The 25,387-nt window shown below is 47.6% G+C and overlaps 2 protein-coding genes and 1 long non-coding RNA gene across 3 annotated transcripts in view; 2 read left to right on the plus strand and 1 right to left on the minus strand.

Moving 5' to 3' along the window:
• PLIN5 (perilipin 5) overlaps nt 1-13,166 on the plus strand; it is a 43,200-nt gene extending 30,034 nt beyond the window's left edge. The window contains exons 4-8 of the mRNA XM_069086790.1: nt 1,979-2,061; nt 2,935-3,166; nt 5,293-5,492; nt 6,926-7,036; nt 12,203-13,166. Coding sequence (XP_068942891.1) covers nt 1,979-2,061; nt 2,935-3,166; nt 5,293-5,492; nt 6,926-7,036; nt 12,203-12,742 — 1,166 coding nt within the window. The 3' untranslated portion in view covers nt 12,743-13,166. The remainder of the gene's footprint in view (nt 1-1,978; nt 2,062-2,934; nt 3,167-5,292; nt 5,493-6,925; nt 7,037-12,202) is intronic.
• On the minus strand, nt 498-17,683 carry LOC138160222 (uncharacterized). The gene is made up of 3 exons (XR_011168105.1): nt 17,477-17,683; nt 973-1,067; nt 498-869 (listed from the first exon to the last, which is right to left on the minus strand). It is a non-coding gene; the product is annotated as an uncharacterized lncRNA (long non-coding RNA).
• A 1,073-nt stretch (nt 17,684-18,756) lies between these two features.
• PLIN4 (perilipin 4) overlaps nt 18,757-25,387 on the plus strand; it is a 10,781-nt gene continuing 4,150 nt past the window's right edge. The window contains 6 exon segments of the mRNA XM_069086775.1: nt 18,757-18,883; nt 19,863-19,935; nt 20,467-20,584; nt 22,961-23,025; nt 23,899-25,384; nt 25,387. The exon segment at nt 25,387 is cut by the window's right edge and continues 1,778 nt beyond it. Coding sequence (XP_068942876.1) covers nt 19,870-19,935; nt 20,467-20,584; nt 22,961-23,025; nt 23,899-25,384; nt 25,387 — 1,736 coding nt within the window. The 5' untranslated portion in view covers nt 18,757-18,883; nt 19,863-19,869.

Here is a 25,387-nt window from a genome sequence, read left to right on the forward strand (position 1 = left end):
AGAACATTTCTTGAGGCAAACAATGCTATTAGCTGGGGCAATCAGGAGAAAAGCTTCCCAGAGAAGGAGGTGGCAAACGATCCAAGGAAAAACAGGACTGCAGCAGGCAGAAACAAAGAGGACCTGGGGCCACCATCTGTATAAATGGGTATTGGAAGGCCATGAATGCCAAGCTGAGGGAGGAGAAAAGAGGGAGAAAGTAGTGGGGCATGGATTGTGAAAGGCCTTGAAGGCCAGACTTTGAAAGGTCTTGAATGCCAAGCTGGAGAAGGAACTTGGACTCTGGCAACAGGGAGACACGAAAGATGTTTTGAGCAGGACAATGACATGGTCAATTTGTGAATTAGAAAGGTAATTTTGAGACTAGGTAAGCCTACTGTGTGTAGTCATAGCTCTTTTGGAGCAGTTCACCCTGGAACTAATTCAAAAGACGCAATTTCACTGTATCTATGAATTACTGGTGATCCTTTCACTGCTCAAATATCAACTTCATGGTGCAGTGGGGGAAAAAGCATTTATTCAGCACCTGCTAAGTGCCAGTCACCAAGCCAAGTACTTTACCAATATTATCTCCTCAAAGCAACCTTGAGAAGTAGGTGCTATTATCATCCCCTCCTATCATTCCCCATTTTACATTTGAGGAAACTGAGGCAAACAGAAGCTATTAAATGACTTGCCCAGAGTCATATAGCTCATTAGTGTCTGAGGCCAGATTTGAATTCAGGTCTTCCTGACTCCAGGGGCTCTCTCCACTGCCTCGCCAGCTGCCTGAGTACTGGAACTGGAGTCATAAGAGCCAAGTTCAGAATCCCAGCTCTGTGTGACCTTAGGCAAGTTCCTTCCCCTCTCTGGGCTTGTCCTCTTCTCATCTATGGAGAAAAAAAAAGATCGGGCTGGATGATTTCTTAAGGTCCTTTTCAGCCCTAAAGCATGGATTCTATGAAATAATTCCCCTAAACAGGTCAGACTCACCAGGAGATTCTGTAATAGACATGTTACCAATTTGTCCAGTCTTGCTACGACTTCTTTTGTAGCTCATTTCGTTTGTAGAGTCCAAGCTCGGGAAGCTGAAGCAGAGAAGAAAAGTGGGTCGGTGTCATTATGAGCAGTCAGTGATTCAAACATCCTTAGAGTCTGCTTCCTCTTGCTCTGTCTGTCTCTCCGTCTGCCTCCACTTCTCTTTCTCCAGCTCGGAGTCTACATGTCAGTCTCTCAGTGTGGGCAAGGAAAGCATGGGTCTCTTTGCCTCTTCTCTTTCTGACTCTTTAAACAGTTGTGCCTAGCCTTTTTTGTCCCTGGAGACAAGTGACAAGACACATACCTTGCAGTCAGCTTTCTTTTCTTTTCCTTTCTCTTCTTTCCCTTTTCTGAGACTAGGTTTCCCTTTTTCACCAAGTATGGAAATAATGCAGTAACCAATCACATGCTCCATCCCACTACTGACCTTCTCCAAGCTTTGACCAGCTCCATTTCTGAACTGGCCTGGTTTGCCCTTCCTGAGATGGGCTGGTGACTGCCCACTCCCAGGGACTCCTCATCCTGGCATCAGCCTTAGTGCAAACATGCAAACACTGCGGCTCAGAGCCCCCAAGTTCCCACTCATCCACCAGCCTCAGTCTCCCCAATAATAGGGATTACAGGTGTATTCAGCCACCACCACTCCCCACTCCCACCCCAATCAACACTTTAAAGATCACTTCCATTGCAAGGGAGGGGGGGAAGACTACCCACTTGTGGACAAAAAGAGATCTTGGGCTCTGGGATACAAGGGGCAATGGGTGGGTAAGAGAGGATGTTGTTACCTAATAACTCCCAATTTTAACCAATTGTTTTGTTTGTTTTTAACTTTTCTAACTGCCAAAGGAGTACAAGGGTTGTCCTCTAACAGCTACAGTTATCCTGCCCTCACTCCAGCTCTATGGATGTGCTTGGCTCAGTATATATCTCCCCCTGAGTGCATGTGTCTGTGTCTCTCCAGTTACTTCAGTGAATGAATATGCCTGCAAGGGCCTGGACAAGCTGGAGAAGAAGTTTCCCTTCCTCCGGCAGCCCTCTCAGGAGGTATTCTGGGACAAGTAGGGAGGTGCTGTGCCACGTAGAGAAGATGGGACACAAGAGGGGGCAGGGTTTGAACATAGGATGGGGGAATTAGGAGTCCTTGTGCTGAGGAAAGCCTGAGACTAAACCCCATTCTCCTGTGGTGTGCTTTGGAGCTGGGCTTCAGAGAAGTGCCATTTTTACCAACTGAAAACAAACACAAATGAGTTTTGCTAATATGCATAAGGGAACAAAGTGAAAGAGTCACTTCTCCCATTCAGGAGATGGAAAAGAGAAGGTAAGGGATTTCTCTGAGGTCCCATAGCACACAAGAGCTGGAAAGGAAATGGGATCTTAACCTGCAACTTTTGAATCTGATGCAGGAATGAGAAGACCCTAGAGGCCTGGGGAGTTGTAAGGGTGGGTAATGAATTGCCAGGACTTATAAAGAAAGAAACTCAGGAATCCTAACTCACAGCCCAGAATTTTGTAGTAGAGGCATCAAGGCAGAGGGTAGAAAGCCCCCTGGATTTTGAATCAAATCTAGATTCAGACCCAGGTTCTCCTATTTAATAACATTACCTGTATGATTTTGGCAAGCCATTGGACTTCCTTGACCCTTGTTTTCTTCATCTGTTGGTTAGGCTAAATGACCTTAAAGTCCCTTAGACCTCTAAATCCTGTGATCCTGGAGACCTTGGAGCTGAAGAAAGAGGGAGGGGGTTATGGGCTGATAGGGGCTGTCAGGGGTTGGCAGACAAAGAATCTTGATTTCTAGCCAAAAATCCAGAAAAGGGAGTCGAATACCTGATAGGTCCAGGGTAGTGGAGAGAAGGAGAGAATCTGAGTTCCCAGGGTTTAGCAGGATCTCAAGCATGGCACTGCTCCCCTCACAAGGTGGTGACATCAGCCAAGGACGCGGTAACCAACAGTGTAACAAGAGTGGTGGGCCTGGCCCAAAAAAGTCGGCGATGGAGTGTGGATTTGACTCGTTCAGTTGTAACCAGTGGGGTAGACACAGTAATGGGCACCCGCGTGGGACAGATGGTGACCAACGGTGTGGATGCCATGCTGGACAAGTCTGAAGAACTAATCGATCACTTTCTACCCATGACTGATGAGGAACTTGGTGAGATCCCAGCCCTGAGCTAACCATCCCTTCCACCCACCTTTCAGTGCATGACCTGGAAATGGTCAGGCAGAGACAACAATAATGATGACCATGACCTGGGCTGGATCCAGCACTGTCTGAGACTAGGCAGGCCACTTTCCCTGACCCCCCCCCAATGCCTCTGTTTCCCCCTCTGTAAAATGAGAATAATATAATTTATACTCCCTTAACACAGGGTGCTCATGAGGAAAGCCCTTTGTAAACTTTAGGGTGTCATAGAAATGCAAGCTATCATCACTTGGACCACATTATCTCATTTGATCCTCATGGCAGCTCTATCAGGTAGGTAGTACAATCTTTCTCCTCAGATAAGGAATCTGAGGCAGAGGGCTAAAATGATTCCCTCAGGGTCACACAGCTAGCACAATAGCACACAGCTACTGGAGCCAGGACATGAACCTGGGTCTCCCAACGTTAAATTCAATGTTCTTTCCACTAGATCACATCCTGAACTCGTAAGATCTTCAAATCACAGAATTATGAAAACTGTAGAACCTTGGAGTGTAGGATATTAGAATATGCTGTCAGAGTCAGAAGGAACCTTAAGGATCATCTAGTTCAATCCACTCTTTTTAGTCAGGGAAACTTAGTCCCAAGAGGGGAAGTGACTTGCCTAAGGTCGCAAAACTGGTCTCTTGTTTCATAACTAAGGACTCAAGCATGTTCCATAAATAGCCAGAGCTCTGGCCCCTCAAGGGATAGAATGAGGCCAGGGCCATATGGGCAACCTGCACATGTATAGGATGGCATAGGAAGTTTCCATTTCCTCAGTGACCCTGAGGGATCTCCATCAATCATTGGAACCCAGATCCAGAGCTAGAAGGGCCCTCAGATATCATCTAGGAAATAGACCCCAGCTAGATTAGATGGTTTACCAATAAGTTCTAAGCATCAGAGGCCAAATATGAATCCAGGTCCCTTGACTCAAGAGAGAAATACTGTGCAGTACAGTGGAAAAGGCTAGAAATGGGGCGAGAACCCAAAGTTCTAATCCCAGCTGTGACACTGACTTATTGTGTGATCCTGGGCAAGTCATTTCCCTCTGGGCCTCAGTTTCCTCATCTGTAAAATGAGGTTGAGGGATAGAAGAGAAGAATAAGATTGTAGGAGTCTGAGAAGAGATAGAAATATAGTGCAGAGGAAGGAATCTGAGCTGGGAAGCAGGAAACTGGGGTTCTGGTCCAGGCTCTAACTTGATGTGTGACTTTAGACAAGCCCTTTCTTCTGTCTTTACCTGAGTTTCTTTTTTGAAATGGGGAAATAATTCTTGCCTAAATCCCTCTCAGCAGTGGTGGGAAGACTAACACACACACACACACAGTGATGGCAGCATAAGAAAGGCTTAGAGGTGGGAATAAGCAGGTTGTCTCTGAAGAAACTAGTGAGGAACCCAGCTTGTCTGAAGCAGATTTATATTGGAGTTTGGGGGTGACCATGGGAGCATGAGAGCTGGGGTTAGATATATGGTACACATGGAAAGATCAGGGGATTAAGGACCTGGGTTCACCCCAGCTCTTTCATTACCTAGCTGTGTGACTCTGGGCAAGTCACTGTTCCTTTCGGACCTAGTTTTCCCATATGTAAAACAAGAAGTGTAGACTAGATCAGAGGCCTGGGGCTAGCCCTGATGCTGCAACACTCCCTAGTACAACCAAACCAGATCAAAATGTGATTGGGAAATATTTAACGAAATAAATCAACTATCCTAGAACATAGACAATATGAATGTGGCTTTCTATGGCCATCTGTGACCTGCAGAGATCCTTATGTTCAGTTTACTGGCCCCTTTTTCCACTTGAGTTTGACCCCACTGGCCTAGCCTGGGTGACCTCACGGGTCTGGGTGACCCCGTTGGCCTAGGTGACCCTAATGGCCTAAGTGATTGCTGAAGACCCTTTCAGGTAGCTCTAAGCACCATAACTATCATTCTTCCAAATTCATCTGTGACACCTTCTCCCTCCCCCACACTTAGTCAACTCCCATGGTTTCCAAGGAGGTTTAGGACTGGGAGCTGGAAAGCAGTATTGGCTATAGTGCCCATCCCAGAACAGGTACCCCTAAACCACACTTTTTCTGGGCCACAGATGAGCTGGCTGCTGCAGCAGCTGAAGGTGGGGCCCTGGCCCCAGGGGCAGACCGGCATCAGACAAGCTACTTTGTTCGGCTGGGATCATTGTCATCTCAACTCCAACAGCGGGTATACCAGCACTCACTGGGCAGACTCCGCCAGAAAAAGCACAAAGCCCAGGAATCTTTCACCCAGCTACATGACGCTCTGGAGATGGTAAGACTCCTCTCTCCTTGTGATGCCTGGCCCTCCAAGGCTGCTCACCCCTACACAGTGAGGGCAGAAGCAAAAGTGAAATCTGTTTGCCCCCCTTCAGGTCCCTCGGGCTTCCTGTTTTCTCCTCCCTAATTTTAATATCCATGTATTTAACCTTTCTCTGGGCCTTAATTTGCCCATCTGTAAAATGGTTAAACTAGATGATTTCTAAGGGCCCTTCCAGCTCTTTTTCCTATGATCTTTCTCAAACCTATTCTCAGAAAGGTCTCTGAGCTCCTTCTCATCCCCCCAGAGTCATTCAATCAATAAACATTTATTAAGCACTTACCATATACCAGTCACAATGTTAAGTAAGTCCTGGAGATACAAAGGACAAAAGACAGGCCCTGCCCTGGAGAAGTTCACGATCTAATGGAAAATGTCACTCCTATGGTCCCTCTAAGCCTGAGCTCAGATGAGGGAGGAAACATTTGGGTCTTTTTAAAAAGCAATGCTAGGCCTGAGGAAAAGACTGGGGAGGTGAGGAAGCTTTTCCTGACCTCTGAAATTCATGTCCCCCCCACCTTACTCTAAGAATAGATCTAGGCTTGTATCTGCCTCCTTTCTTCTCTGGGTCGACATTCAATGTTCCCTGGCCCTTAAGTTTTTTACCTCCTGTCCCCAAGCTACTTTTCATCTATCATCTTCACATTAACCAGACCTGCCTCATTCACACCTCTGAATTTTTGCTCATATCATTGCCTGGCTTGCAATGCCCTCCCCAGCCTTACATCTATTCTCCAAATCCTAGCCCTCCTTCAGGCTCCCTAGAGGCCGGTCCCATGCTCAGCCAGGACTAGGGGTGGAGAGTTGGGAGAGGAATGAGAACTTTAGGCCAGTTTAATGGAAATATATTGTGTATCATGGAGAATATTGATAAATAAGACTGACCAGCCAAATTGTGGAGGGCTTCGAATGCCATGTTAAGGAAAAGAAATATTCCCAGAGCCTTGTCCTCAGGGAGTTTAGGGGAAGCAGAGAGACTTGGGCCTTGCCCTCAGGGAGCTCACCTTCCTAGGAATAGCAGGTAGGAACCTGAAATTCCTACAGATAATACTTTGGAACTCTTTGGGGGACTGCTCTTCCATTTTTCCCCTATACCCCAACCCACAATACAACTATACCATGAGGGGCATAGTAACATGCTTAGATAAATGTGATCCACTCTGCTCAAATAGGCAATACAGGTCAGAGTACCCGTCCTCCAGGACTGGGGAAGAGATCCATTCCTTTTGGTAAGAATTCTCAGGGAAGGTCTCCCAGAGGTAGAGCTAGAACTAGGCCCCCTCCTTGGGCACAACAACCCCCAGCACCCACCTTTTGCTCCTTGAACCCCAGGGATGTAATCCTAGCTCTGATACTCCTTCCCCCTCAACTTCTCTCCCTTAAAACAGATTCACTACATGAAGCATGGCTCAGATCACAACTTCCAGGGTGGGGAGGGAAGGCTAAAGCAGCTGTGGCAAGACTGGAGTCACCAGGATGAAGAATGCCGCCAGAGCCAGGTAATGGGGTTCAGGGGCCCTATCCAGGCCATGACCATTCCCAGGGTACCTGTCTGGAGTGAGAGTGGGATGGAAAGATTTCTGGCCTAACTGGGATGACTCCCTGGACCTAATTTTCCCTACCTAAGACAACTAGGTAGCACAGTGGCTAGAATGTTGGACTGGAGTCAAGAAGTCCTGAGTTCAAACACTTACTAGCTGTGTGACCCTGGGCAAGTCAAACTGCTCTCGGCCTCAGTTTTCTCATCTGTAAAATGAACTGGAGAAGGAAAGAGCAAAGCACTCCGGTGTTTTTGCCAAGAAAATCCCAAATGGGGTCGAGAGGAGTCGGACACAATTTAAATGACTAAACAACAACCAGAAGTGAATTAATTGGGGAGAATGCCACATCCGAATAAGACAGTTGGGGGTGGGGCGGCCAGGTAGCACAGCGAGTAAGAGCACCGGCTCCAGTGTCAGAACGACCTGGAGATCGAATCCCAGGCTCAGACACTCAGCACCACACCCAGAAATAACTGGCCGTGTAACCTTGAGCAAGTTACTTAACCCTGATTGCTTAAAAAAAAAAAAAGACAGTCAGGGGTAGCTGAAGGACCATGATCTGGAGGCAGAGGGTCTGAGTTAGGCTACTGACCTGGTTGTGTGACTTAAAGCAAGTCACTCAAATTCCTTGGGCAAATGAGGGGGTTAGACTGGAGTTCCTTTTCTGCTCAAAATCTTATGATCTTAAGAATCCGGGTCCTGACATTTATTAAACTGCAATCTACAGGAGGTCAGGGAATGAATTCTTTAATTTGTCATCTTCCTTGCCTAAGGGATATCCAGTTTGAGATGTCCAAAAAGCAGTTGGTGATATAAAGACTCAGGTGATATGGCTCAGGAAAGAGGCAGGAGCTGAGTTTACAGGTCCGGGAATAATATGCATAGAAAGGATCTCTGAATTCACAAAAACTAATGAGATTACTGAGATAGTAAGGAGACCAGGAAAGAGCCTGAGGGGTTACCCAAATAGTTACCTACTTGACTTGGATGAAGAACCAGCAAAGTAAACCGAAGAAGATTTGGTTGGGCAGATAAGAGGAGGAGGAGGAGGAAGAGGAGGGAGGGAGAGGGAGAGACAGAGACAGAGAAACAGTGTCATGAAACCTAGAGAGGAGAGCCCATCCAGAAGGAAATCATAATCAGCAGGGAGAACTGCTGCAGAGATGTCAAGAAGGCCATTTGATTTGTCAGTGAAGATACTGGTAAATTTGCAGAGTCATTTCTGTGGAATGATGAGATCAGAACCCAGAATGCAGAGGGTTTAGACAGAAAAGAGAAGAAATGGAAGCACCTTGCATAGACGGATTTATCCGGGAGTTTACTCAGGTTGAAAAGGAAAAGAAGTACAGGATGATAAGCTAGCAGGGATGATAAGATCTAGTGAGAATTTTGAAGGGTGAGGGAGATGTGGGAGTGTGAAAATAGCTGGGAATATAGCTGGGAAGATAGATAGCTGAGAAGCAGCCAGTCCATAGGGAGAGGTGAAGATAAGAGAGTGAGAAGTGAACAGGAGTCATAGAAGCTACACTGTGGTAACCCCATCATGCCCAGGAGGATCAGCAATGGACTCACCCCAAGGAATGGACTTTCTCCTTTAAGAAAAAGGATAGGGGCAGCTAGGTGGCTGCAGTGGATAGAGCACCGGCCCTGGAGTCAGGAGGACCTGAGCTCAAATCTGGTATCAGACACTTAACACTTACTAGCTGTGTGACCTTGGGCAAGTCACTTAACCCCAACTGCCCTGCCTTCCCCCCTCCAAAAATAAAAAGGATAGGAATGGAATTTCCCATAGCACAGCTTTAAATCTGGCAGTGGGATAGTCTGGTGCTCTTTCTTTTGGGGAATACAGTACAGTGGAGTTCTATTCAGCAAGTATTTATCAGATAGAAAAAAAAAAATGTGATCCAGTCCCTTGCCTTCAAGGAGCTCATGGTAGGGAGGCTAAGACATGTACACAAAGACATGTGATAAAAGGTGGAATGTGATAGGGGAAGAGGGAAGGTCCTGACAAAATGTCATGAGTAATGAGTTAAGGAAGGAAACTTGCTCAAATATCTCAGGATTTCATATAAGGAGATGAAATCAAGCCTAGGGCAAGCAGCTGAGCAGAGGCGAATGGGTCATAGCTGGGGGTGCAAAGCAGATTGGAACTGAAAGAAATGTAGCTACTAGGGAGACCCCCTCAGTGTGGGTTCAGGGAAGAGCCTTGACCAGTACGGCATCTGGTGGTTTCCTAGTGTAACTAGTGAGTCTTGCTAACCAGGTGCCCCACTCTGTTTCTGCACAGAAGAAAAATCCAGCACCCCTAAATTTGGCAGACCCCAGGCACCAATCCTTAGTTATAACTGTAAGAATGTGTGGAGGCAGAAAGCAGCAGATGGAATTGAAGGAACAGCTCTTTAGTCCAGTTTGGTTGGAACATTGAGTGTGTGAAGGGGAGGAAGGAGAGATATGGCTAGAAAGTCAAGTTACAGCCAGATTATGAAGGGCCTTGTACATCAAGTTAAGTTTTTATCTTATCCTCTAGGCAGAAGGAAGCCATTGAAGGTTTTAGAGCCAGACAGTGACCGGTTAAGACCTTTGCTTTAGGAAAATGAATGGGGTCTATGGAAGGCAGGTTAGCAAGGGCAAAACTAGAGGCAGGGAGGCTGTTAGTCCAGGTGAGAGATGAGGCTCTAAACTAGGTCAGTTGCAGAGGGAATAATGAAGAGGGAACAGACTGGAGAGGTCATTTACTCCAACTACTTTATTTTATTTGTGTTGAAACTAAGGCCCCTAGAGATAAAAGCAACTTTCCTAGTTAGCTAGCATGTAACACTGGGCCTGGTGTCAGGAGAGACTTTGTTTCAAATCCTTTTGCATCATTTATTTAACTTCATGAAAATTAACAAATCACATCACCCCCCTGAACCTTCATTTCCTAATCTATAAAATGGGGATAATAACCAATAATTATTGTTATTCAGTCATTTCTGACTCTCCATAGCCCCATTTGGGATTTACTTGACAAAAATACTAGAGCGACTTGCCATTTTCTTCTCCAGCTCATTTTTTACAGATGAGGAAACAGGCAAATAGGGTTAAATGACTTGCCTAGGGTCACACAGCTAGTAAATCTCGGAGGAAGGATTTGAACTCAGGAAGATGAATCTTTCTGACTCTACACCTGGTGCCATTATCTGTCCGCTGCGCCACCTAGTGGTCTATAATACCAATAGTACCGACCTCAAAAGGTTGTTTTAAGGATAAATGAAGGATACATTGGCTACATTTGTAAAGTGCAATATACAGTTAGTTATTTAATAATATCTGGAAATGTAGAGGCCAGAGCCTTGGGAAGAAGTCAAAGTTAGAAACACAGATTTAGAAGCCATGCTCATAGAAATATTTTATAATTTAAACCATGGGATGAAAAACAGAAGAGGCCTAAGATGAGAGTATGGATGCCCATACTCTGGGGATGGAAGGAGAACTGGGATCTCTTAATGATTCATCATCCTCATCAACACTGAATGACTGAAGCATTTATGAAGCACTTACTGTATGCAAATCCCTTTGCTAAGTGCCAGAGATGCAAATGGAAAAGTCAGACGGTCCTGCTCTCACAAAATTCACACTCTAATGGGGAAGACAACACTTTGGGGAGTTTTCAGTATCAAGTCAAATGGAAAGGTCCTAGTCCTTAGGATACAGCTGCAAAGCAGATGGGAATTCCTTTTTTAATGATCCAGGTGCCTTTCTATCCAAGGAAACAGGATGGTGGCTTGGTCCAGAGAGGGTTTCCAACAGAAAAGAATGAAGGTGGATGAATTCGCCATAAGTACAGCCCTTTCCAAATACTGAGTGAGACAGACTTGGAAGTGAGGTGGGCGGGGGACAAAAGAGGAAATCTAATGAGTAAATGTGAAGTCCTACCCTCGTCAGTACAAGTTTAGGATGGGGAGGAAGTGTGGCTAACAAGTAATTTAAGTTAGAGAGATCTGGGCACCTTGGCATACTGCCTGCTTCCCACCAGTCTACAGGGTGAGCTAGAGCCAGCAGAGGGGCTAACATGGTCTGTGGTGGTACTGGGGCAGAAGAGTCCTCTCCCCTAGCTGCTGAAGAGCTGTGTTCCACTCTGGCCACCACACTGTAAGAACTACATTGACAAGCTGAGGCATATTGAGAGGAAGGTAACCGGGATGCTACACAGACAGGCAGCTATGTATTGCAGAGGGGTAGAACCCACATGCGACCTGAGGGCAGCCAGAAGCAACCCAAACCAGATTAAAATGGAACTGGGAGATATTTAACAAAATTAAAATATTAAATAAAATATAAAAAGAAGCTATTAAATAAAATATAAAAGGAAAATACTTAACAAAATAAAATATAAATTTAAAATAAAAACATATATAACACCACAGTTTAAAATTAGTAAAGATGCAGCCAATAGGGATGCTTTATGTACAGATTAGTGGCTCTGTTTTTATTTGAAATTGATACCACTGGAGTTAATGGACTTGGAATCAGGAAGACCTGAGTTCAAATCCTGCCTCAGTTGGGTTGCCCCTGGACAAGTCACTTAACCTGTGTCAGCCTCAGTCTCCTCATATGTAAAATAGGGACAATAATAGCACTACCTCCTGCCCCTGGTGGTTGTGAGGATCAAATGAAGTCATGTGTAAAGTGATTTGTGCAAACTTTCAAGTGCTGTAGAAATGCTAGCTCTCATTACTATAGCTGAAGCTGGAGACTAAGCCCTAATGAGGGCTCATTGAAACAACAGGGAAGGTTAAGTCCAGGGAAGGAAGTATGAAGGGGAAGGGGAGGGAGTAGACAATGCCATACCTGACATCAGGAGGAAGGGGAATAAAAGTGATCATTAGGAATAACGGGGGGAGGGCAGACAGTGAGTGTAGAAAGGGTGATTTCTGCTCAACCAAAGGAAAGCTGCTTTAACAGTGTGAAAAGTGTTGCCTCCGGAGGATGGTAAGTTTCCCATCACTAGATATCTTTAAGCAGAGGTTGGATGATAACTTGTCTAAGAGGAGGCAGTGTATACTCCTTTTCACATATATTTTGGACTAATTCCCACCTTGGACTTTTTGTGACACCCAGCCGAGTTCTTCCTTCTTTCTCTAGGTGGAATCGCAAACTCTGGACCTGTCCCGAGACCTAACTCAGGAGCTCCAGGTCACATGTGAGACGCTGGCAGCTAGCGTGCAGGGGCTGCCCCTGGCCGTCCAGGCAAAGGTACTGGAGGTCCAGCAGAGTGTGGAAGAGCTGCATCAGGCCTTCTCAGCCGCCCGCTCCTTCCATGATCTGCCACCCTCAATTCTGGCAAAGGGCCGCGGCCACATGGCACAGGCCCACACGACCGTGGATGAACTCCTGGATTTCGTCTTACAGAGCATCCCCCTGCCCTGGCTGGTGGGGCCCTTCTCACCCTTAATAGTGGAGCGGCCCTGTACCCCACAGGAACTGATAGACCAGGTCGATGAGGTGGTGGTAGGCCATAGGCCCAACTCGCTGGAGGACCGTTGGGCCAATATGGATTGGGTGGCCCAACAAGAGGCATGGCGAGCTGCTCAGGAGGCCTCTGTGGTGGAGGAAGTCGAGCCACCCACAGTCCCCAGCCAGGAGGTCAAGAAGGCAACAATAATGCCTGAGCTAGACTTCTGAGAAGTCTTTCCCTCTTGACCAATGAACAAATATCAGCTGCTGGGTTTAAAAAGGGCAGGTTTAGGATCAGACATCTCCCTCTCCTCAGCCCTGCCTGTCCTCTAAGGGCCTCCCCCAAGGGACAGGGGTCCTGAAGCCCTGAAGACCTGTTTTTGTCAACTAGAACCTGAATACTTGGGCCTCTCTTTGAGCTGGGAAAGGAAGGATGTACTTGGGACAGTGCAAATGGGAGAACCAATCTGAACTTAAGGTTGGACAGAGGGGATACTCGGAGAAGAGGTGGGGGCTGAATATATAAACCTGAGACTTATCTGCCCACAGGTGAAAATGAAAACCAAGGGCTTCCAATGAAGTTGCCTGGGGAGGGAAAGTCAAATGAGGAAGGCTGAGGACAGAACCCTGGGGAAGAGGAGGGAGGAAGCATCCATACCCAATGTGTCAGAAATGTCTTTTCTTCCTCAGAAGTGATGGTTCAGGTGCTCTTTCTAAGGTGGGGAAAGCCAGTCTCTGCAGCTATTGGTCAGTGATTTAAAGTTCTTTTATCTAGACTGTGGGATAAGTGGGAGAGAGGGAGGGAGGGAGGGGGGAGGAGGAAGGAAGGAAGGAAGGAAGGAAGGAAGGAAGGAAGGAAGGAAGGAAGGAAGGAAGGAAGGAAGGAAGGAAGGAAGGAAGGAAGGAAGGAAGGAAAAAGCCTAGATTTAGAGCTGAAAAGAAGGGAAGAAGGGATGAAGAAAGGGAGGGACATAGTTCCTGCCTCACCCCAAAGCCACTGATTTGGGGTAAGAGATGTGGGGAGATGATTTTCAGGGGCCAGTCTCTATTGCTGCCTTGACCCCACTCAGTAGGTAGTGAGGTAGCCTTTGCCCTCAGGAGGGCCCAGCAGCTTTGGGAATAATGCATCTTCCCCTGCCCAAGACTTCAGACTAAGTTAACCTTACAGTGGCCCTCCCTTCCCCATCTTCTAACCTTGACCTGAGCTGAGACACTAAAAACAGGCTGACCCAAGCCCATCCCAAGATGGAGGTTGGGTGGGGGGAGGTAAGGTGTGAAGGCACACTGGGAGGACCAGGAGGGAGTGCAATAGCTGTGTGTGGTTGGCTTTCTGGGCTGCCTCTAAATAAAGTTGGTTTTATGTTGGCTAAAGGCCAGTTTGGGTCTCTGACTCCTCAGCTTCCTCGTCTAGGACTGGCGCACTGGAGTAACTTCAAGGAGGAGGGGGAAGATCATCGCTGTACCGGTAGTCAGGAGAGCATGCTTGGGAGGGGTGGGAGAGCTTGGAGAGGTGCAGAGGAAGGGAAAAGGGGATGGAAGGAGCAAAGGCCCGGTGTGGATTGTAGCCCAATGGAGGGAAGCATAGCTCCATATATCCATCCCAACTAAAAACACAGGATTTGGAAATTCATAGGATATTCTGGGTGGCATTTGGAGCATGGATTTAGAGGTGGACAGAACCTCAGAAGTCACCTACAGACAGGGATGTTTAAGGCCCAGGAGGTTGAATGATTAGCCCTAGGTCACACAGGAAGTAAATGGCAGAAATGGGATTTGAATTCAGGTCCTTTGACACAAGTACCAGAGTTCTATTGCTCAGTGTACTGGATTTGGAATGAGAGGCCCTGGGTTCGAGTCTAAGGTCTGCCATTTCCTATCTGTGTGACTTAACCTCTCTGCCCTTCCATCATTACCATTCTATAAGCACTCCACCAGAACCGATGATTCAGTAACTGAGTTGTAATTAGAAAGAGGAGATTGGAAAGATATATCTGTCTGAGAAATAACCATAGCCAGCACTTACATAACACCTTCAGCTTTGCAAAGTACATTACATATACTCTCATATGACCTTCACAATATCCTAAGGTAGGTCCTATTGTTATCATTCCCATTTTGACAGATGAGGAAACTGAGGCTGGTTCAGGTTAAGTGATTTGCCCAGGGTCACACAGCCAGTAAGTGTCAGAATCAGGATTCTAATGAAGTTTTTCCTAAATCCAAGTTTAGTGCTCTAATCACTATGCTACTATTTAGTGACCTGATGAGGAAGCTCTGCCAAGGTGCCCCAGGATCCTGATGGAGGGATGCCAGTTTGAACCACCTCTTTTACTTTCTTCCCTTTTTCCTCTCAAGTAGGCTAGAGAAATGGCTACTAGGAGTCCTGAGCTGCCATGAACACCAATTCTTCTGCCCAGGGAAAAAGATGCCTGACCCAATCTTGACTCTTACCACTGACTCATTGAGTGACCTTGGGCAAGTCCCTTTCCCCTCTCTAGCTGTTATTTTCCTCACCTGTGAAGTGTTGAAATAAGACACCTCCTTGACCCCAACCTAGGACTGCTGTGAAGGTCACAGAATGTTATGGGCAGGCAAAGGTTATAAGAATGAAGTGCCCTCCTCCCTTGGAGTCCCATACTGATGTTTCATCCCTGTGGGGAGGTGACCCTGAACTCTCAAAGGCCCTGTCCCTCCTCATCTCCACCCCCTGGTTTCCCTGGATCCTTCCAAGTCCCAGATAAAGTCAGCCTTTTCCAACCCTCTGAATTCCCCTCTATTATTTCCTATTAATCCTGTACATAATTTGTTTGTATACAATTGTTTGCCTGTTGTCTCCCCATTAGACTGTGAGGTCCTTGAGAGAAGGAGCTGTCTGTTGCCTTCCTTCATGTCCCCAGAGCTTAGCACAGTGCCTAGCACATAATAGGGAGAAGAGGGGAGGGGTAGGTGGAAAAGGGAAGGAGAAAGGAGAAAAAGTAAAGGCCTGGGGTGACCAGAGCTTCATTAAGGTCAGTGAAGTTCACATGTGGGAGTCACTGAATCTCTGTCAGCCTCATTTTACTCATCTGTAAAAGAAAGGGTTTGGACTACATGGCTCCTAAGGTACCTTCCAGCTCAAAATAGGGGCTCCCTAAAATCCTCTGATCACCAGGCTGTCCATGAAGGAGAAATTTGCTTTTCTACCAAAGCAACTATCCGAAGACTCTCTACTAAGTTAGATCATGGCCTTGATCTGCCTCAATGGAGCCCACACCACTAAAAGGAGAAATCCCAGAAGCATTCAAGTAATGTGCTCTTGCATCCAAGGTAACATCAATCAGTCCTGGAGCTTTTTATTATCAGGCCATGGGGTATTAGAGGATGCTCTCATAGGGGTGGGGCAAGGCTGGGCCCTGACAAACCAGAGAGAGAGAAAGTCACGGAATATTTAAGAGGTTGGAGGGACTCTTAGAACCTGGACTATCACAGCTGTGAAGGGACCTTCAAGACCATCTAGCTGTGTCATGGACCTTTTCTGGAAGTCTGGGGAAGTCTAGGGATCCCTTCACATAGACTATTTTTAAATGCATAAAAAACACATAGGATTACAAAAGAAATTAATTCTATTGAAATTAACTGACCTTTTTTTCCCATTCAAGTTCATGGACCCTCCAAAATCTATCCATCAAAAAAGGAGTCACTAGATGCCAGGTTTAGAAGCTCTGATCTAGACCAATCCACTCACTTTACAGAAGAAGAAAGAGGCCAAAGCAGGAAATGGTTTCTCCAAGGTCACACAGCAGAGTTAGTGGGACAGGGTTGTTGGCTAATACTTTATAAACTTTAAAGTTCCTTTCCTGGAAACAAGCCTGTGATCTGTAAATAGAATCATCCCTACTTACAACAAGGTTCAGAAGTTAAATTACAAATAAGTGTCAATGATAAAGCTGGAAGGGATCTCAGACTCCAATTTTTTTGTTTTACAGATGGGGAAACTGAGGCTTAGAGAAGGGGAGTGGCTTGCCCAGTCAGAGCTCTTTCTACTATACTAAGTTGTTCTCTAGTCCTGAAAGGAGAGAAGCCATTTGAGGGAGAGAAGGAAGATGGGTGCTCTGTAACTGGAGAGACAGGTATGGCTGTGAGGCAAGGTGATGTACACTGTGAGAAGAGAACTAGATTGGGAGTCAGAGGACCTGGATTCAAATCCTGCATCTGACACTATTGTATGACACTGAGCAAGTCACTTCAATTCTCTGTGCCTTACTTTCTTCACCTGCAAAATGAGGAAGTGGACTAGATGATCTCTAAAGGTCCCTGTTAACTTGGAATCTGTGACTCATGACCTCCATCCCACCCACCTACCCCCCGTAGGAAGCCGCCTTTCTGAGTTCTTGCTTTGCACAGACTAGGTTGGTCAATGTCCACACCCACAAATCCAGGGAGGAGGTGATGCCTGGGTGGGCCAAACTGGACACCTCCTTCCCGTCACCCTTGGCAAGGCTTGGCCTTGCTGGGATGAGAGGAGAGGTTTGGCTGGGGATGGGGGGTAAGAGGAAGGGAATGTGGAGAGATGAGGCATAAGGGCACTGAGTCCCAGACTGTTTAGCAAACAAGCTCTGGAGGCAAGGAAACCAGGATCTTTGAGGACAGCTGCCCTCACCCCCAAGGCCGGGCACAATAGTTTGAGCCCACCCCCATCCCAGGTCCCCACCCTCTGCCACCCAGACTCAGTACAAATCAAGCTTTAGAAACCACATGCTGCCTTGCCCCAAAAATGAGACACTTGACATCTACCTACACCCCAGGGAGTCCCAGGGTAATTCAACCTCATTGTCCAGATGGAGGAACTAAGACTGAAAACAACTTGCCTGAAGTCACACCAGAAGTCAGTGGGTGAAGGATCTCCTTGTCTTCTCATATGCCCTAACTTCATTCCCCTCATTCCTCCCTGAAATGCCCCTCCCTGCAACCTTCAAGTCATACCTCTCTTTGAATGGGCTCAAATGCTACCTCCAGGAAGTTTCTTGGACTCCTCCAGCCTGACTTCTTGTCTCTCCAAATGACCTGGGATTGTGAACTCTCTCTGCTTACCTATGTAGGCTGGCTCCCTGGCCACACAAGATGGGGAACTCAGCTTAGTCTTCTGTCTCCAGCCACAGAGCAACCGAGTGTAGGGCTAGACCCCCAAATATGGAAACTCTGTAATATTTGTTGACAGAAAGATCGGCACCTCTTTGATTGGCCAACAGGGCAACTCCCTCAGGTCCAAGCCTGCTGCTTCCTCAGCCCTGCACTTCCCCCCATCCCCACTCCCCACATACACAGATACACACCCCAGGGTCTGGCTAAGCCATAAGCCATTTTCCCAGGGGAGGGCAAAGGAGGGTCTGGGCAGCCTCTGCTGGACTTCTTCACCCCACCTTTCCTCTGTGTTCTCTCCCACCAATATTCTCCATCCTATATTCTGAGATCTCTCCCAGCTCTGAAGGGCTGGGTTCTGTTCTACGAGTCTCCCGGCTCTCATTCCATATTCTAGGGTCCCTTTGGGGCTCTGACATTCTATGTTCCATTTCCTGAGGGCCTATCCACCAAGCCAGGGGCCCAGCTCCTTGGGGTCTGAGGGAGCTAGCCGATGGAGAGAGTTCCAGGTCTCAGGGGCCCTTATATGTGATCCCCATAAGTATCCCTATTAACCAACTCCACATTATACTATCCAGGAGCCCACTAATTGCCTCCTCCACTCCAACTTGTTCCACCCTGGATATAAAGCTCACCTTGCCTGGTCCAGTTTATGGACCAGAAAAGGAAGGTAAAGAATGAAGCAATCACCAACCCAAAGTTGCCCAGGGCTTCTGGAGGGGATGGGAACCCCAAATCCCTGAGTTGTCCCACTGGTCTCCTCCCTGCCCTGGACACTCTTTCCCCTACCCATATGGTGAGTCACCTAATGTTCTCACAAAGTGTTCCCTCTGTCCCAGATGGTGGGGGAGGGATTGTGGAGGGCGGGAGTTGATGGTGCCCTTCCCCCCCCCCATTCCTCCCTTCCCCTAAGGCCTCTGGGAATGGAACAAAGGTGTCATCAGCTGGCCCTCCAGCTTGGGCAGGGCACAGAGCCCAGATGGATGGGGGCGGGAAGGGGAAGAGGCAACATGTGATCCCCCATGGACTGTCCCACTAGGCTTTGGGGCCCTCCCCAGCCCAGATTTGCTCCTCCCTCCCATCTCAGCCTGTCAGGTGGCCTGCCTTCCCTCCCCCTTGCTATAAGGGCCAGAGTAGCCGGTAGAGGGCAGGTACACAGACTTTGATCCAAGCTGGGAGACCGCAGCTCCCACCCAGCAGATACCTTCTCTTTTGGGAGCAAAGACCCAACAACTTCCCAACTCAGTCCAGGTTAGTGAGCATGGGCTCTGAGCCTCAGCTAAGTTTCCAGTGTCTTAAAGGCAGCATCGATATCTAGAAGGGAAGGACTGGTACTGTGGGAGCCTGCCCTTTTCCACAGAAAAAGGACCCAACAAGCCTGAGACCTGGCTGTTTGAATTGTTCTAACTTCTTTGTCTTACTCCCAGATATGGCAAAGGAATATCAGGAAGGCTGTGGGATGGGGGTAGGGTGGGTGTGGGGTGCAAAAAAGTGGCAGAGTGTTAAAGGAAAGAAATCTTGGGGAGATAGGGCAGAAAGTTGGGGAAGCATCTGAGGGAGAGGTGGGTAGCAAGTTGTGGGAGGGCAGATCTGAGGGAATAATGGGGCAACAAACTGGGGGGCATCTGAGAGAGATGAGGTGGCAAGCTATGGGAAGGCAGGTCTGAGGGAGATGAGGCAGCAAATGGGGAGGCAGGTCTGAGGGGAATGGGGCAGCAAATGGGGGGTAGGTCTGAGGGAGATGGGGCAGTAATCTAGGGGGGCAGGTCTGAAGGAGATGGAGCAGCAAACTGGGAGGCAGGTCTGAGGGGGATGGGGCAGCAAATGGGGGGCAGGTTTGAGGGAGATGGGGCAGCAAACTGGGGAGCAGGTTTAAGGGAGACGAAGTAGCAAGCTGGGGGGGGTAGGTCTGAAGGAGATGGGGCAGGAAACTATGGGAAGGAAGAAGTGAAGGGCTCTAAAGGCTCACAGGTTTAATGCTGGAAGGAACTTTTGAGATTAACCCATTCAAGCCCCTCATTTTAGGATCAGGTTAGTGCACAGGATACAGTAACAGATAAAGTCTTAACTAAGATGAAATCTTGACTGCAGAGTCTGATGCCCTTTCCATGGCACCACACTCATTCTCTGTAAGGTGGTGAGGGGAAACGGCAAAAGGATGTGTGGGACTGTTGGGAGGCTCCCACTGTCTTGGTCTTGCTCACTCTTACTCCTCCCTCAACTTCCCCAGTATCACTATGTCGACTGGAGAGGAAGGAGCAGCAGCCCCAAACCGGGGCCATGAGCCCAAGTCCAAGTCCCAGGTAGGCTGGAGAAGGCGGGTGTCCCTAGCCCTCAGTGGCTGTTCCTCCATCCCACGGCATTCCCCTTGCAGCATGATCTACACTAGTCCAAGGGAAGCTGGGGGGCAAACCAGGATGGAGGAGGTGGGGAGAGGAACCAAGGACCTATTTTAGGACCACGGGGGATGAGGATGACATGCCTAGAGGGAAAAGAGTGGGGATGCAGGCTGATGATGTCAATACCTTAGATGTGTTCGAAGCACTGTTTGTATTTTCTAAAGTGTTTTTTCTATCCGGTTTGTTTTCTTCATCCAACCGCAGTTATTATTCCTATTTGATAGATAAGGAAACTGAGGCCCAGAAAGAAACAATAACTTGTCCCAAAGACCCAGAAGTCAGAGGTGCAGCCAGAACTAAAAGCCTGAGCTCTTCCCTGTACCCAAGCTTTGTAGTCAGTCATCCAGGGACCACAAAAGGCAGTGGGGACAAAGGTAGTCCCAACCACCTTTCTCTGCCTCACCCCTTCTCTAAACCTATCTCCTCTCTTTGCAGACTCTGGGCAATTTTCTAGGAAGCTTGCCCCTCTTTGGCTCAGCCCGAAACCTGTTTTCTTCTAACTCATCCAAAGAGGCTCGTGGGAACATCAAGTCCGGGCCTAATGCCCAACAGAGTGAGTATGTGTTGGAAGGAAGGGGACCTGGGGGATAGGAGAGGGCCTGATAGTCCTCTGGCATAACAATAGCATCAATAATAATAATAGATAACATTTATATAGCACTTTAAGGTTTTCAAAACACTATATATGCATTATTACATCATAAAAAACCTAGGAGGAAGGTGCTATTATTATTCCCATTTTACAGATGAGGAAACTGAGGCAAAGAGGTCAAATGATTTGTCACACAGCAAATAAGTATCTAGGGCAGAATTTGAACTCATCTTTCTGACTCCAAGCTCAACATTCTATTCACTGCCCCACCTCGCTACCTAGCATCCCCTTGAGAGTGAGGGCTTGATGCCCATCAGGCTGGTCCTAGGGAGTGATTCTCCCAATTTCCATCTCTAGACAAGAGATTCATAGCATTACCGGAATTAGAGCTGATAGGAGCCTTAGGGGCTATCTAATCCAACTGTTGCATTTTACCAATGGGAAAACCAAAGTTCAGAGAGGCTGCTACTTTCCCAAAGCCACATGGGTAAGAAATAGCAGAGCAGACTAGAATCTTCTCAGAACCCTAAAGCTGCCCCTGGAAACTGGTTTACTGCCAGCTTCCTCCCTTGCCACACCAGCCCCAGGGGGTCAACCCTTAATATTCTGTACAGAAGCCACATGGTATATGTGTGAGAGAGAAAGAGAGACTGAGACAAACAACAGAAGAGGCTAGTAGAGAGCCTCATTTTATCACTTAGGGAAGAAGGGGAAACTGAGGAATCTCTATTATCTGGACTGGGTCCATTATTTAGTCTACCTTTCCACTCCCAAGCCCTGGGGTTCTCCCTAGTTCAGCCTGAACTTCCTGTGAGGCTCTTGGGGATGGTATCATCCTGTAAGAGAAGACAGGGTAGAAAGGTGTTCAGGGTGTGAGTAGTGGGTCAAATAGTGGGTGAGTTGGGGGTCAGATAGTGGGAATTGAGGCAGATGTCAAAGGGGAGTAATCATAGGGGGAAGCTTCAGGAAGGTAAATTTATACTTGATGTAAAGGGGTTGGGGGAAGCCTCCTAACAGTCCACGCTGTCCAAAAATGGAATGGGCTGCCTCAGGAGACAGTGAGGTCTTCAAGCAGAGGCTGGGGGACTATCCAAGTGGGTAGAGAAGAAATTACTGATCAGGCACAAGTTGAATAAAATGATTTCTAAGGTCTCTTGTAACTCTAAGATTCTGTGAATCTGTCCTAGTGCTAGGTCAGAGACATTCCCTCCCCCACAAATCCCCCCCAACCAGCTGAGGACTGGCCCCTGAGCCTCAGCTATCTGACTCCTGTCCCACATACCTCAGCTTGGGGTGTCACAGCTGCCAATTCAGAGCACAGGGTGAGCTGGCAGCAGGGAGAGGAGCGCCTGCTGGCTCCCTGCCCCTGGAGATTCAGCACCAAGGGGGGCTGAAGGGGAGGTTCCAGGATGCCACCTACTATTGTGAACCTTTGAACTGCCACCCTGATGCAGCTAGAAAGCTGTGGCCAGTAAACTGCTGCAAAGGTTCAGATGGAACCAGGCTCCCTGAAGGTCAAGGAAACCCCCTAATGGGTCACTAAGGGGAGGCAGATGTCGTGCGCTGGGAGGGTGACCACAATACCACCTCTGCAAACCCCTCCCAGGGGCCCCATCAGAGCCCAAAGCCAGAGAGAGTGGAGGGAGAAGGGAACACTCTGATGGGTTAAGTTTCTGTGTCCTTACTTCAAGGACAGCATGTTACACAAAATGAAAGACCTCCCCCACCCCTAAGTCTCACTTTCCAGACATACCTCACTGTCAGTGCCACCCCAACTCTTCTCACTTATTCCTTCAACCTCCACCCCCAGTTTTCATGGTCTCCTGTCCTTTTAGGATTTATAGGAAGTCAGTGAGGGGGGAAAAAGGATAAGTGGGAAGGACTGGACTTTCAGAGAGGTCCCCGGCATAGTCAAAGCCCTTGGTGACTGTTGGGGACAACTCCTTATCCCCAGCTCAGGTGAAGTGGGGACAATGTGAGGTGAAATGTGGGATGCTCCATAACCCTGGACAGACACTACCCCTCTGGTCATAGCCAGATGTAGGCTGGGAGGTTGGATATGGTCAGAGGAAACAAAAGGCATAACCTTCATTGGGGTCTGCTCTGTACCTGATTAGACTGGAATGACCACTACAGTCTCTGATGGCTGAGCGAACACACCTGTCCGGACCCTCTCTGATCTTTGGAGTTTTATAGTGTCCAAGCACTGACTGCTGGATTCACAAGTGGCTTAACATGTCGCTCTGTCTGTCCTGCCCTTTAGATTCCCATGTGCCCTAATTCAGCTTCACCCTCTAGATCCCCTTCCTCTGGTCTCTAAGTATGTCATCTCTACAGGTTCCACTGCAGATGAGCATACCTCCGGGAGCCTGGTCAGGTTGGAGGAGAAACCACCAGGAAAGGTAAGAAGGGTGAAATATCAGGGGAGACATAATACTATGATCCCTGGGTGTGGGCATGGGGAATAAGATGGTCCCTGGGGACTTCATGAATGGTAGTGAAGAATATCATACTTGCCACCAGATTAATCTTCCTTGAATATTGTTTTCATCATGTGACTCCCCACCCAGAAACTTTCTATGGCTCCTCATTCCTACAGGCTCACTACCTGAACTTGGCATTCAAGGCACTCCATAATCTGGACCCTTCTTCCTTGAATGTTCTACAGATGTTACTAATTAGGCCACTTATTGGACCCTAGGCATATGTGGTCTTGAATGATTAGTCATCTTTTCCTACACATAAACTTTATATGCTTAATTTGATATGGAGTTCTCCAAGGTTAGAATCCAGGTCTTTTTCTCTGGCCTTTCCCATAGCATAGCCAATCACAGAGCCCAACTTTTAATTAGTACTTGCTAAATACTTACACATAGAATAATCGATGGAAAGAATGTCCTTGCCACTTTTCCCTAAGGGGAATTCAAAATAAACATGAAAGTAACAAGGTCCCCTACTTGATTAAGCAATCTCCCAAATCCCTTGACCAGGTGAAGAGATGTGGCTAAAAATAGGATGGACTGCATGAGCAAAGAGTGAAATCCCATTCTTTGGAAGTTTTCAAATGAAGGCTGGGTAACCATTGGTCAGGGAAGTTGGAAAGGGAATTCTTAGTCAGGTATATGTTAGATTTGAGGACCATTGATATCCATTCCAACTCTGAGATGTTATTATTATGCCATTAAAAAAACATAAAATAGTAATTAAGGGTAAAGGAAAAAGTGAAATGAGACTTTCCAAGCCCTTCCCTGACCTCCAATCTCTCTGTCCATCAGGAAATGTCTGAGATGAAGGAGGCATGCTCAAAGGTGACTGGGAAAAAGGACACTCCTGGGATAGCCAATATGATGGATATGGCCAAAGGCATGGTTCAGGGGGGTCTAGACTCCACCAAGTCAATTGTGAGCAGCACCAAGGACACTGTCTGCAAGGGAGTCACTGGTGCCATGGACACAGCAAAAGGGGCCACCCAGGCTATTGCAACAGGGGTCATTGAGGGAAGTGTGAACACCGCAAAAACAGCTGTGTCTGGAACTAAAGACTTTGTGTGTAGTGGAGTAACAAGTGCAGTGAATGTGGCCAAAGGAGCTGTCCAGAGTGGCTTAGACACTACAAAAAACATAGCAACTGGCACAAAGGACACTGTCATCAGTGGAGTCACTGGTGCAGTGAATGTGGCCAAAGGAGCTGTGCAGGGAGGTCTAGACACCTCACAATCAGTCTTAGGTGGAACCAAGGACACTGTACTGACTGGTGTCACTGGTGCCACAAATGTAGCCAAGGGAGCCCTCCAGACTGGCTTGGACACCACACAAAACATAGCAACCAGCACTAAAGACACTGTCTGCACTGGAGTCACTGGTGCCATGAATGCAGCCAAAGGAGCTGTCCAGGGAGGTCTAGATACTACAAAGTCAGTTGTGACTGGAACCAAGGATACTGTTCTCAGTGGCATGACTGGTGCCATGAACGCAGCCAAAGGAGCTGTCCAGAGTGGTTTAAATACTACACAAAACATAGCAACTGGCACTAAAGACACTGTTTGCACTGGAGTCACTACAGCAGTCAATGTGGCCAAAGGAACTGTTCAGGGAAGTCTGGACACCACAAAGTTAGTTGTGACTGGAACCAAGGACACTGTTCTCAGTGGTATGACTGGTGCAGCCAAAATGGCCAAAGGAGCTGTTCAGAGTGGCTTAGACATGACACAAAACATAGCAACTGGCACTAAGGACACTGTTTGCACTGGAGTTACTAGTGCCATAAATGTGGCCAAAGGAGCTGTCCAAGGAGGTCTGGACACCACAAAATCAGTCTTAGGTGGAACCAAGGACACTGTACTGACTGGTGTCACTGGTGCCACAAACGTAGCCAAGGGAGTCCTCCAGACTGGCTTGGACACCACACAAAAAATAGCAACAGGCACTAAAGATACTGTCTGCACTGGAGTCACTGGTGCAGTGAATGTGGCCAAAGGAGCTGTTCAGGGAGGTCTGGACACCACAAAATCGGCCTTATGTGGAACTAAGGACACTGTACTGACTGGTGTCACTGGTGCCACAAACATAGCCAAGGGAGCCCTCCAGACTGGCTTGGACACCACACAAAAAATAGCAACCGGCACTAAAGACACTGTCTGCACTGGAATCACTGGCACCATGAATGTGGCCAAAGGAGCTGTTCAGGGAGGCCTAGATACTACAAAGTCAGTTGTGACTGGAACCAAGGACACTGTTTGCAGTGGTTTGACTGGTGCCATGAATG

Source organism: Petaurus breviceps, unplaced genomic scaffold (assembly GCF_028583685.1).
Source record: "Petaurus breviceps papuanus isolate PSGF00001 unplaced genomic scaffold, PetGlider_PUasm1.0 180, whole genome shotgun sequence".
NCBI classification, from domain to species: Eukaryota; Metazoa; Chordata; class Mammalia; order Diprotodontia; family Petauridae; genus Petaurus; species Petaurus breviceps.